The sequence below is a fragment of the Apus apus genome, chromosome 3 (assembly GCF_020740795.1).
Source record: "Apus apus isolate bApuApu2 chromosome 3, bApuApu2.pri.cur, whole genome shotgun sequence".
Classification (NCBI taxonomy): domain Eukaryota; kingdom Metazoa; phylum Chordata; class Aves; order Apodiformes; family Apodidae; genus Apus; species Apus apus.
In genome coordinates this window covers 44,166,643-44,178,736 of record NC_067284.1, presented here as the reverse complement: position 1 = coordinate 44,178,736, position 12,094 = coordinate 44,166,643, and the positions used below count along the sequence as shown (strand labels likewise).

The 12,094-nt window shown below is 53.8% G+C and overlaps 1 protein-coding gene and 1 long non-coding RNA gene across 2 annotated transcripts; one reads left to right on the top strand and one right to left on the bottom strand.

Moving 5' to 3' along the window:
* Positions 1-54: 54 nt before the first annotated feature.
* On the top strand, positions 55-5,626 carry FBLN7 (fibulin 7). Its single transcript, XM_051614274.1, has 8 exons — positions 55-149; positions 1,379-1,538; positions 2,053-2,223; positions 2,797-2,922; positions 3,013-3,150; positions 3,247-3,384; positions 4,487-4,625; positions 4,808-5,626. Exons 1-8 carry the CDS (start codon positions 57-59, stop codon positions 5,178-5,180), a joined length of 1,338 nt encoding a protein of 445 aa, XP_051470234.1. The 5' UTR covers positions 55-56; the 3' UTR covers positions 5,181-5,626.
* Positions 5,627-7,307: 1,681 nt separating this feature from the next.
* On the bottom strand, positions 7,308-11,821 carry LOC127382530 (uncharacterized). The gene is made up of 3 exons (XR_007888972.1): positions 11,715-11,821; positions 8,514-8,656; positions 7,308-7,708 (listed from the first exon to the last, which is right to left on the bottom strand). It is a non-coding gene; the product is annotated as an uncharacterized LOC127382530 (long non-coding RNA).
* Positions 11,822-12,094: the final 273 nt, after the last annotated feature.

Genomic DNA, 12,094 nt, shown 5'->3' with positions numbered 1-12,094 from the left:
GAGGCCGGGCCGGGGCGGGGAGAGGCGGGCGGCAGAGCCCGGGGGAGCCGCGGACCATGCCGGGGGCTCGGGTCCGCCGCCCGCTCCTGCTGCTGGCCCCGCTCCTGCTGCTGCTGCTGCTGCTGCTCCCGGCGGCTCCGGCCCCCCAGGTGAGCGGGGCGCGGAGGGCGGGGGACCCCTAGGAGGGGCTTTCCGCTGTGGGGGGGTCTTCTCTCTTCTTTTCCCCCCACCCTGGTGCGGTGCGTGTTTGCTCTGGCCCCGGCAAACAGGTGGGCATCGCCGGCGGGGAGCTTAAACACGGCTTAACCCGGCCTTAAACCGGGCCGAGTTTCTTTGGGGCTCCTTTTCCCTCCTTATCCCACACCTTAAGTCACCACTTCCACACCGGGGGTGAGAAAGCCTCTCATTTTTCGGGGAGAGACGAGGTTTGGTGCGGTTCAGCATCTCGCCCAGCGCTCCCGCCGGCTCTGGAAGTTAAAACCGGCTAACAAAGAGCTGTTTATTAAAGGGAGCTGCGTGCCAGGCATCTATTTGCTTTTGCCTCCCTCCCCTGCACCCCGCAGCTGCGGGCAAAGAGCGGCTCATCCCCACCGGCAACCCGTGACCCCCCCCCCAAAACCTCCCTGAGGACAGCACACGGTTTGGGGGTGGCTTTTCTTTCTTCTTTGTAAGCCCTCGGGAAAGAGAAGAACTTCATCCCTGCACAGTGAGGCTGGGGGAAAAGCAAATCCCTTGGGCCAGTTGGGCTGGTGCCCAGCAGCTCTGCTCGGCCCCCATTTGCCCTCAGAGCCTGTGTGCTCTCCCTGCCCCCTCTGTGCACTCCGTGAATCTCTGAGCTCTAAAACCATCTTGGCTTTGCTTAGCTCCTGCTCTTTTTCCTCGTTTTTAAGTAAGTTCTGCAGGAAACCTATAATAATGATGCTGGTGTCCTGCGTGAGTCACCCCCGTGGTAGCCACTGGTTTGCAGGCAGGAGTCCCACCAGTGTTCCTGGCCCCAGCAGAACTCACAAGACTGCTGTTTTCCTCCTGTTTTGTAATGTGGAAGTGGGACAGGGCTGTAGCTGCAGCAGGATGGAACACGAGTTATGGCATCTCTCCCAGGGCTAACAAAGTGATTGCAGCCCTGCTTGCAGTGCCGTGTCACCCACTGAGATGTAGGACAGGACGTCTGAGCTGAGGACTTCTTGAAGGGGCTAAAAAACCTCCTGCCTCTGTGTAAATGGGTGGGAAAAGTAGAAAATCAGGTTATCTCAGGGGACCTTTGATGCTGCAGAGCTCCTGCATGAGCATTCCCACTTCCAAGCAACAGGTTGGGTCCTAGCTGGCGTGGGGACTGGAGCCATTGTCCCCTCTCTGAGTATCCACCCTGTCCTGACAGAGCTGCCTCAGCAGGCAGCAGCTCCTGGCCACCATCCGGCAGATGCAGCAGCTGGTGAAGGGGCAGGAGACACGCTTCACTGAGGGCCTGCGCCTGATGAAGAGCCGCCTGAGCACCCTGCACGCCTCCCTGGCCAAAGCCACCCCTGAGCTGCCAGCCGGTGAGTCCTCCCTGGGTCCCACTGGCTGTTTCTAGGGCCTTGGAAGATGCTGGGATGGGCAGGTGGGGGTGCTCAAGGCTGAGACGGGTAGAGGTTTGGGCATCTCCTTGGGTAGAGATACCTGTATCCATATTGACAATTTGTGCCTGTGAATTCCATCACATTTCCAGACTGGTGAGACATGAAGAGGCTCAAAAGCCTTTAGCTGTGAAGCAGAGAGCTCCTGGCAAGGCACTGGAGGCAAGTGGGGCTGTAAAACCGTGTCTCCAGCAAAAGAGCAGGAGAGGGATGGCAAAAATGCCACCAAACACCTTGCTGGTGATTCTCAGTCCCACTGTGGGGCTGGATGTTACCAGCTAACCTCAGCTGCCCAGTATTTGAGGAAAATAAGTTGAAGAGAAGGTCTTGGAGGAACTGGGTGAACTGCAGTAGAGCTGGGGACAGGAAAGATAAGCCAATGCTCCCTCAAAGCACTCCCCTGGACATTGACTCCCTCCCCGCCATGCTCTTGCAGCCTCCTGCCCTGCCCTGCAAGCCCCAGTGGATGGGAAGAAGTTTGGCACCAAGTATTTGGTGGAGCACGAAGTTCACTTCACCTGCAACCCGGGTTTCCAGCTCCTGGGCTCCAGCACCCGGACGTGCCAGGCCAATGGCAGCTGGAGTGGACAGGAGCCCCACTGCACAGGTACAGCTCCGGGCTGCCCACTTTGCACCCCAGGGTGTCATTTGGGTTTATTTAAACATGGCAGGGAGGACTCTGTTGGGGTTTCACCAAACATGGAGGTATCACAGCTTGTCCCTGAATCCCAGACAGCCAGGGATGCTATGGCTCGCACCATTGGTCATTCAAGGCTTCTCATCCTGAAGGAAAGCTGGAAATTGCAGTGGCAGAAGCGAGAAGGGAAAGGCACTGATGCTATGGTGGCTCCCTGCATTGTGGCAAATCATGGCAGTGCCACCACTGGTGTCTCGAGTTCAGCCAAATCCTTGGTTACGATGTGCCCATGGGGTACCAAAGCACCCATGTGCATGCAGTGCTCCTGTGGCTCACTTCCCCAAATAAAATCATAGAATCATGGAACGGCTTGAGTGGGAAGGGACCTTAAAGGTCATCCAATCCCAATCCCCTGCCATGGGGAGGGACACCTCCCACTAGACCGGATTGCTCCAAGCCCCATCCAGACTGATCTTGAACACTTTCAAGGATGGGGCACCTGTGAAATGTGGCCACTTGTGTTGTTTGATTTTTTTTTTGCAGAGATCAGCGAGTGCTCGAGCAGCCCCTGCCAGAATGGTGGGACATGCCTGGAGGGGCTGAACCAGTACAAGTGCCTCTGTCCCCAGCAGTGGACCGGAGCCACCTGCCAGTACCAGGCACAGATGGGTGGGTGACCCACCACCCTCCGGGTGCGTTTTGTCACCTCACCTCGTTTCAAATCCCATCCCATCATGTCTTCTCCCCTGCTCCCCCCAGCTCCCCCGGCCTGGAGTGTCACGGATGACCCAGCGTTCAGCCGCCAGCCCCGTTGCGCCCAAATCGACCGGACCCAGCACTGCAGCTGCGACCCCGGCTTCCACATGAGCGGCACAGCTGCCAACGGCCTCTGCCAGGGTGAGCCGTGCCGGGGAGGGGGGTGCAGGGGCAGAGGGCTGGGCTGTGGGGAGTGGTCTCAGCCCGACACCTGCTCCCCTGGGTCTCTCTCCACAGACCTCAACGAGTGTGAGGTGTACAAGCGGGAGGGGGGTCCCCGGCTCTGTGCCCACGCCTGCGTCAACCTTCCTGGCTCCTACCGCTGCGCCTGCCCCCAGGGCTACGTCCTCCTGGGCGACGGCAAGAGCTGTGAAGGTGAGGGGCATGGAAAAACCTGCCATTTACCACTTTTTCCCAACTTCACGATTGCTTTTCCTAAAAAATTATTTTTTTCCCCCTTTTTTTTCCCCTCCTTGTACACAAGCAATTCTGCATGCAAAAACTGCGGCGGGTAGCTCCCAGGCTGGGTGCAGAAGGGAGGAAAATGGTGAAGGTTCAAGCATTTGTGAGGCTTCGGGGGCCACATCTTGCCCCAAAAGATTGGATATTAGGAAAACTTTCTTTACTGGAAGAGTGGTCAACCATTGGAACCAGCTGCCCTGGGAAGTGGTGGAGTCACTGTCCCTGGAGGTGTTCAAAAAAGTGTAGACATGGCATTTCGGGACATGGTTTAGTTGGCATGGTGGTGTTAGGTTGATGGTTGGACCTGATGATCTTAGAGGTCTTTTCCAACCTTAATAATTCTGTGATTCTATGAAAAGAGCAAGGGAACCCCTTGGTGGTGGCTGAGCTGTCCCATGCAAATGAGATGTCCTCAAGTTGAAAGACAAAACAGTGTTAAAAAGAAAGAATTAGGTGACAAGGGATCAACTGGGAGGCTGGCAGCTTTCTACTTCTAATACAGGGGAACTGCAGAACATGTTGGGATAGTGGATGGCCAGAACTGCTTGTATGAAACTGTCCTGAAAAACAGGGCTTTTTTTGGTTCTTTAATGTGTTGACTGTGGCAGTTCATGGTAAGAAAACTGACACTTGTGCCTTTTCTCTGTGAGTTTCACAGCATCTTGCTAAAGCTCCCAGCAAATATCTGCATTTAAAGCTCCCGATTTTATTGCCTGGTCTGTTAGTGGTTACATGGATGTTTAGTAAACAAAAAGAGCTGGTGTTTCCCAACAACTTAGCAAAGTCCAGCAAATAAGCTGCCCTCATGCTGTGAGAGCACTGCCATTAACTCTTGCTGGCCTGGGGAGAAGAGAGCAGGCACAGAACCAAGATTTCAGGTGTTTTCAGCCATATTCTGGTCATATTTGATGTCTGACCCATTTCAAGGCACTTTTGCCTATTTTCCACCCAAAGGAAGCCCTTGGTGGAGTAGGTTTGGGGTCCCTGCTGAGTTTGCCCCTTCCTTGTTTTGCAGACATTGACGAGTGTGCCCTGTCCCAGGATAACTGCACCAGGGGAACCACCTGCATCAACACAGGGGGGAGCTTCCAGTGTGTCAGCCCCCAGTGCCCCCCGCCCACCGGCAATGTCACCTATGTCAAAACCTCCCTGTTGTAAGTGCTGTGGAGTGCAAAATGTGGCCCTGCTTTGGGATGTTTTGGGGGTTTTTTTTGGGTGCTGGGTCCCAAAAACTCGCGTGCAGCATCCCCATGGAGCTGATACCACTGAGGCGGGGGACATGGACCCCTCCTGAGGTTCTCTGAACCTCCCCCTCACCCCATTTTTGCCTTTGCAGCCAGTGCGAGCGTAACCCCTGCCCGATGGAGAGCCGGTCGTGCCACCAAGCTCCCAAAACCATCTCATTCCACTACCTTCCCCTGCCATCCAACCTGCTCACGCCCACCCCGCTGTTCCGCATGGCCACAGCAGCAGCGCCTGGCCGGCCAGGACCCGACAGCCTGCGTTTTGGCATCGTGGGGGGCAACAACCGTGGCCACTTCGTCATGCAGCGCTCAGACCGGCAGACCGGGGAGCTCATCCTGGTGCAGAGCCTCAAGGGTCCCCAGACCATCCAGGTGGATGTGGACATGTCGGAATACCTGGATCGTGTCTTCCAGGCCAAGCACGTGTCCAAAATCACTGTCTTCGTCTCTGCCTACGAGTTTTAGGGGAGGTGGCAGCCAGGGTGGTAGCTTCCCTGGCACCAACGGTCCCTGCTCCACCTGGATCGCTGAGCCCCAGAGGCAGGGGGGTAATGGGAGCTCCCGCTGATGTCCCACACGGCAGCCCCTTGGCAGCTGACCATCCTCCCCTCCATGTTCAGGTTCTTCTGGCCTGGGTGGCTTTTACAACTGGGGTGGGGGGAGGGAAAGCAAATGAGATGCAAAAGACACGGGATGCAGGGGTTGCCCTCAGAGCATCCTTCTCCCCCAGGGTGCTGGAAGGATGACTTCCCACAGCCTCGGCACTTTCACAGCCCAGAAAACAGCAGCTAGAATCCTTTTTAATTCCTCTTTTTCTGTAGGAAAGAAGTTAATCTGGTGCATGCAGAAGGAGGGAGGCTCATAGTGGCCACCACTCTCCTCCCTGCTGGCCCCAGCTTGCTTGCACTGACCCCAGCCCTGTAAAAACATGCCTCCACTCCCCTTGGGATGCCAAGAAAAGCCCATGGGATTGATCAGGACTGGAAAAATCCCTGACCATCCATCCCTGTGAGAGCTGGCTGCCTCTGTGTGCCTTTCCTGGTGAGCAGGATGCTGCTGCTGTGTGAAGAAGTCCCAGGGCTCTGCAGATGATGGGCCGGTGCCATCCCATGCTTCAGCTCCATCACTTCGGGGAAGGCTTCGGCTGCACTTGGTGCTGGCGCCAAGGGAGCCGGAGGTGTGGAAGCAGCTCTGGGAATAGCCGGGGTTTGGTGGGGACATGTGCTGGGGATGGGGGTTGGACACCACTCCGGGCTGACGCTCTTCCCCCTCGGGACCTGCTCCTTGAGCAGTGCTTATGCATGTTAACACACCCCCGACGTTATGCATGTTTCTCCATTACTCTGGTTTTAGTGCAATTAAACAATGACGTAGTCTCTGAGTAGACTAATTAACTGACACATGTGCAGCCGGGGGGTTGATGCTCACCCAGAGCTATCCAGGGAAGATACAGGGGCCAGGGAGCAAGAACTTGCCTCCATTATTTTTATTTTGGCTCATTTTTGAGGATTGTCCCCTCCCGAGGATCCTCTGGAGGCCCTGAGGAAAAGGAGCCTGCCACTGCACCCCCCCAAAAAAAAAAGGCACCTACAAAAATCCTTTCTTCTCCTTGCCCCAGGGGAAGAGACTTCCCAAGGAGACCATGTTGGATGGAGCTCCCAGGTTTGTTTAGGGGGTATGGCTTTTCCCTAGAATCTCGGGAGGGGGGCAGGACCTCTCTGCAGAACAAGGAGGGACATTCAGTGCTGCTGCCTGCACGGGGCTGCTGGAACCCAGGCACGGCGGATGGAGGATGTTTGGGTTGGCGGGCACTCTGGCTGGGCGGTGGAGCTGGGCAGGGAAATGCATCCCAGGGTTGTGCTGGGGGAGGGAAAAGAAAAGCCAGCAGGCTTGCTTCTTAAAAAAAAAAACCAACACAACACAAAACAACACACACACACACAAAAGCCAAAATTTAAAATAAAATGCTTTTCTGAAAGTGGAGCTTCTGCTAAAAGCAGGGCTGGTGGAGGAGAGGGGGCGCAGCTCCAGGAGCGCAGCAGCTTACAGACCTGGGGGTTGTCCACCTTTAGATGGAGATCCACAGGGAAAGACCTCTGGCTGCAGGAGGACAGAGTCCAGGAGGACCGTCAGGAGAGAAGGGAGCAGCTAGTGGGGCAAATCCATGCTGCCTCCCTCAAAGGGGGCTGAGATGTCCTTTCCCTAGGCAGGCGGGCACCTGTGTCCTGCTGAGGACACCCTGTTAATCCTGGGGTGGGGGGTGGTGTCCCCATGCAACCGGGGAAGGAGAAGGCTTTTTAGAGGGACAGGGAACAGGCAGGACATGCCACTGGACCATTCCACCATACACCTGCATCCCAGGATGCCCCCGAGCAGCAGGCCACAGGTTTTCCTCAGAGCTACCCAGGCCCTAGCCAAGCCATGTTTCATCCAGGACAGGGAGCAGTTATCCCTGTGAACTCGGTCCTGCGGGTGTTTTAAATTAGAGCCCCAGATAAGACAGCAGCGCTGCGGAGGCGGTTGGCCGTGTCCTCGTACGCCACCGAAAATTGCTTCTGGAAGACACAAAGCCTAACAGGAAAGGAGCTGGGCTGGAATGAAAAGGAATGTTTTATTTTTTTAGGAAAAGCTGAAGACAGATGGACAGCTCTGGGGAAAGAAAATAAGGTTAGGAGAAAGAAGGCTACGAAGCAGGCAGCCCAGAGCTGGTGGTTTGCCAGAGCAGCGCCTGCCTGGCGGCGGTTGGACATGCTTCTACAATGGGCCCTTACCCTGTTTAAGGAATGATAAAGATATTCCTGTGTGTAGGGATGTGCTCCTCCAGGAGATGCAGAAGAGCAGACTGGGACGTGCCAGGAGCAGCTCCTGGTGCCTTACATCTGCCTTCTCCATTGCCCATTCCTACCTGTGGCACCTCCGATGGGTGAACAACGCATTTGACTGCCCTTGCACTGATGGCACTTTTCTTTCCATGCTTTGCCAGGCTCCAGGTGCTGAAAAGCAGGAATTAAGAGGATAAATCCCTGATGGGGCAGAAGAATTTCTGTCTGATGCTTTAAACAGCTAATGAGACTGGAGATGGGCACTTGGACCTTTGCACTGGAGGCTTTTCCTCACAACATAGTCCTGAACTCACATTTTCCTAATTCCCGAGGCCAGGGTGAACTGGTTTCCCCTCTCCCAGTTGGGCTGGGACTCTGCCGGGACTTGGGAAGCTGTGCCTGTCTTCCCAACTGCTTCTCTGCCCAGAACCAGGGCCAGGGAGCTCAGCCATCTCTCCCAGCGTTTACTGGCTGCAGCTCTCCCTTGCAGCCCAGAAAGATTTAAGGTTGGTTCTCTGGTGTCTGGACTGGGCTGCAAACCACTGGCCAGCATTTGAGCTGACTAAAGGAGATTTATTTTTCTCCCTCCCCAGCATCTTGCAGACTTCCTGAGCCTGGAATGTGCAGAGAGAGGCTCTTCTGGCCCTGGTAAATACAACTTCTCTTTGGGATAAAAATATTTTGGAGCCCAAAAAAGAACTGGTTTGCTTCTGCTTCCCTTTGGAGGGCTGAAGGTAAGCAGTCCCCCATGCAGCTGACTCCAGATGTGCCCTGCAAGGGGTTAGACATCCCACCTGAGCCCTAAAGCTGCAGTTTGTCACCACAAATGGCTGGGGGGTGAGGATGCAAAGCTGAAGACCTTGTGTGGAAGTGGCATTGGAGGGAAGCTATGCAGCACCCGCCAAGGTGACATGGCGCCTTGGAATTTCTGAGGTCTGCATGGGAAATCTTTCCCTCTCCTCTCCACCCTCTTTACCAGGGCAGGGGCGAGAGGAGGCCATCACAACTTCATGTCCCATCTTCTCCTCCTCCTCATCATCCACCTTCCAAAACACACTCCGGATGGGCTTTTCCCTGCCGAGCATCCCTGTGCTTCCCCTCACGACATGAGACACATCCCTGCAAACAAAAGAATTATAATTGTCTCTTTAACACACAAGGGAACACCAGGTTATGTTTAAGTGCAGGTTAAAAATTTGAATTTTATTACCCAGAATCCCCAGGAAGCCTGTGCCTGGAGCACAGCACGTCCATCAGCACTGCCGTGTCCCCTCCCACCCCACAGATCCACACCATGGTACGGATCCTCACTGGAGTGAAAGCACACCCACCAAAACACTTATTAATCCCGTTAGGGGATTAAAGGAAGAGCTGACCCACAACGTTTTTGTTTGTTATGGTTGCTAAGTACGTTACTATGCTCGTCGCACCATTCCCCAGATCCCAGGATATCTGTGATATCTGAGAGCGCGTGCTGCGGAATTTGTTAAGATGCTATTGCCAAATTTAGTTATAATTTGGGAAAAAAAAAAAAAGGAACCATTCGGGAGCTTCTCGAACATGTACCTTTTCCCTGACATGGCAACCAGGCATAGGGATATTTAAACAATCTCCAGCCGACACATTTTTGTTGGTTTAAAAGGGATTTTTGCACCTGCACATGCTGCAATAAAAGCAGCAGCCAGGCTTTTAGTCTGTAACTTGAAATCCCTTTTTTTTTTTTTCTTTTCACCCATTGCCTTGGGAGACAGTGCTGAGCCCTCTGGGCATTGGCTTCTGGGCTACACACAACAGAAATGTGACTAATTAGCCTTAATTAGACCAAATGGCCCCCACCAGGCCCATCTGAGGCCACCACCCACACCCTGGAGCCTATTTCAGTCCTGGAGCTGCAAAAAGCTGGTTCTCAGAACAGCTCTGCTTCCTTGGACTTGTGTGATCAACTGGATTCTTGGTTGAACATGGCTGTGACCTCCTGCCCTTCTCATCTTGCCCAGGTCTCAGCCTAGTGTGTGAGTACACACAGAGACAGCTCTTTCCTCATGGATGGGAGGCCATGCTTCACCTCCATGTAAGGGGAAAAATGTCTCTTCCAAGTGGGAGCCACCGTGGGTGTTCTCTCTTTATTTTAATTTCAGTTTTTGCTAGGATTGCTGGCACTGGAAAAAGAGGGTAATCTGTCCCGAAAAGCCCTGCAAGCCAGGGAGACTTGCCTATAAAGGAAAATAAGTTGATGCAACTTACTTGGGATTTTTCCAGGAAGTTTTGACAAAGTCTCTCAAAAGACAATGTTAAAAGAAAGATCATTAAAATGGTTGGAGAACAACAAACAAGCTCCTCCTGGGACTCCAAACTGCTGAGCATCAGCAGAAGTGGGGCAAGGATAAAAGGCTGGCTCAGAGAGCTAGCAGGTGGGACATCTCCATCCTGGTGCCAGTGGTGTTGGAAACAGGCACACAAAGTTTATGGAGTAACTGATGAGGTGACAACATCTGGAGCTGATGCTATTTGAGTTGGACAAGATTGTCTTGAGGTCAAAGAACTGAACATGGAGACATGGGACTGCAGAAGAGGATGAAATGGACTGGAAAGGCAGAACAAGGTGCACAGAGAGGGATGCTGAGGGCTGTGGCCAGCGTTACTGGATCAGGGAGCTGCCAGAAGATGGGAAATGCCAGCCTGCATCTGGTGGGGATCCAGCCAGAGCTGCTGGAGGTGCAGGGTACAGCACACAGTTAAACTCTTACCATAGAATTCTCAAAAGAAACATTATGAGATTCGGTTTTTCATGTTTTGTTTTTCTCATTACTGGCTTCAATAACATTCTTCAGCTTTTTTTCCATACCTCTGTTAAGGATTTCTTAATGAGTTTTGCATTTCCTCCTTTCTAACAGAACAATAGCCATTGAAAAGATGCTAATAAAAATGTATATTCCCTTAATCTCTTACACTTCTGTATCTGTTATTGACTCTTAATCTCTTTAATACGTTTTTTTATCACACCCTGACCAATAAGGCCTTCTCTAAGTGACCATTTTGTAATCTGTCTTGGCTAACAGGCAGATTTTTCCAGGCTCCTTGTTTTACGTGGTTCCTAGCCTGAGGAAGCACATGGTGACGGGCTTTACCTTGAGAGGGCAGCAACTCTTACAACCACACTGAGGAGGGAAACACTTGTTTTCATTAGAAATGTCAACCTGTTCTTGTCTCTTAACTTCCTTAACACTGCTTTTTATTATGCCCTGACCAATACTCCCTTACCTAAGTAATTTTATTACCCAGCTAAGATGCAGAGCTCTCCAGACTCTCTGTCATCTTGTTTTAAGTACTTCCCAGCCTGTGGAATTGCCTGGTGACAGCCTTTACCTTGGGAGGGTGACAGCTCTCATAACCACACTGGTGAGGAACTGGTGAGGCTTGTTTTTAATTAAACTGTCAACCTGTTATTGCTCCTTAGCCCCTTTAATACCGTTTTTTATCACACCTGGACTAATAACCCCTTTTCTAAGGAAAAAAATTATTACCCAGCCAAGATGCAGACTTCTCTAGGCCCCGTGTCATCCTTGTTTTAAGTGCTTCCCAACCTGAAGAAGCACCTTTACCCTGGGAGGGTGACAGCTCTTATAACCACACTGGGAAGGAAAACACCTGTTTTAATTAGAAATGTCAATCTCTTATTGCCTCTCAACCTCTTCAATACCAGTTACCATGCCCTAACCAATAGCCTCTTTCCTAAGGCACCATTTTATTAGCTGTCTTACCCAAGGGCAGATTTTTTTCCAGGCTCCTCCTTTTAAGTGCTTCCTAGGCTGAGGAACTGTCTTTACCTTGGGAGGGTGGCAGCTCTTACAGCCACATCGGGGCGGGAAACACTTGTTTTAATCAGAAACGTCAACCTGTTATTGCTGCTTAACCTCTTTAACACCGGTTTTTATGATGCCCTGCAAAATAACCCCTTCCTTAAGTCATTTTACGACCCAGACTTCCTGTCATCCTCGTTTTGAGTGCTCCGTGGCCTGAGGAGCTGCCTTCCCCTTGGGCGGGCGTCCCCCCCCGACAGCCGCACCGGGGAGGGAAACACCCGTTTCCACTACAAACCTCAACCTGATATTGCCTCTTCCCCCCTGTAACGCTGCCTTTTATCCCCCCCTAACTAACAACCGCTCTCCCAACTCACCAGCTTGCCACCCGCCCGGACTAGAGGGCAGATGTTCCCAGGCCCGGGTGACGGGCCCTCCTGGGGGGGGACAGAGCGACAGCTCCTCCCGCTCCCGGGGGGGTTGGGAAGCACGTCCCGCCCGCCCCGCCGCCCGGGGGGCGGGGCCGCCCGCTCTCGCGAGAGCGGGGCGGGGGCGGCGGCGCCATCGCGGGGGAAGGCGGTGGCGGCGGCGACCGCCATCACGGCCGGCGGCGCGCGCACGTGACGCCAGCCCGCGCGCGGCGAGCGCGGGGCCCCCCTCTCCCCCCCCCCCTTCCCCTCCCCGCCCCCCGCCGGCGCGCGCGCGCAGACGTCATGACGGCGGCGTGAGGAGCGCGGCGCGGCGCTGCCAATGGGCG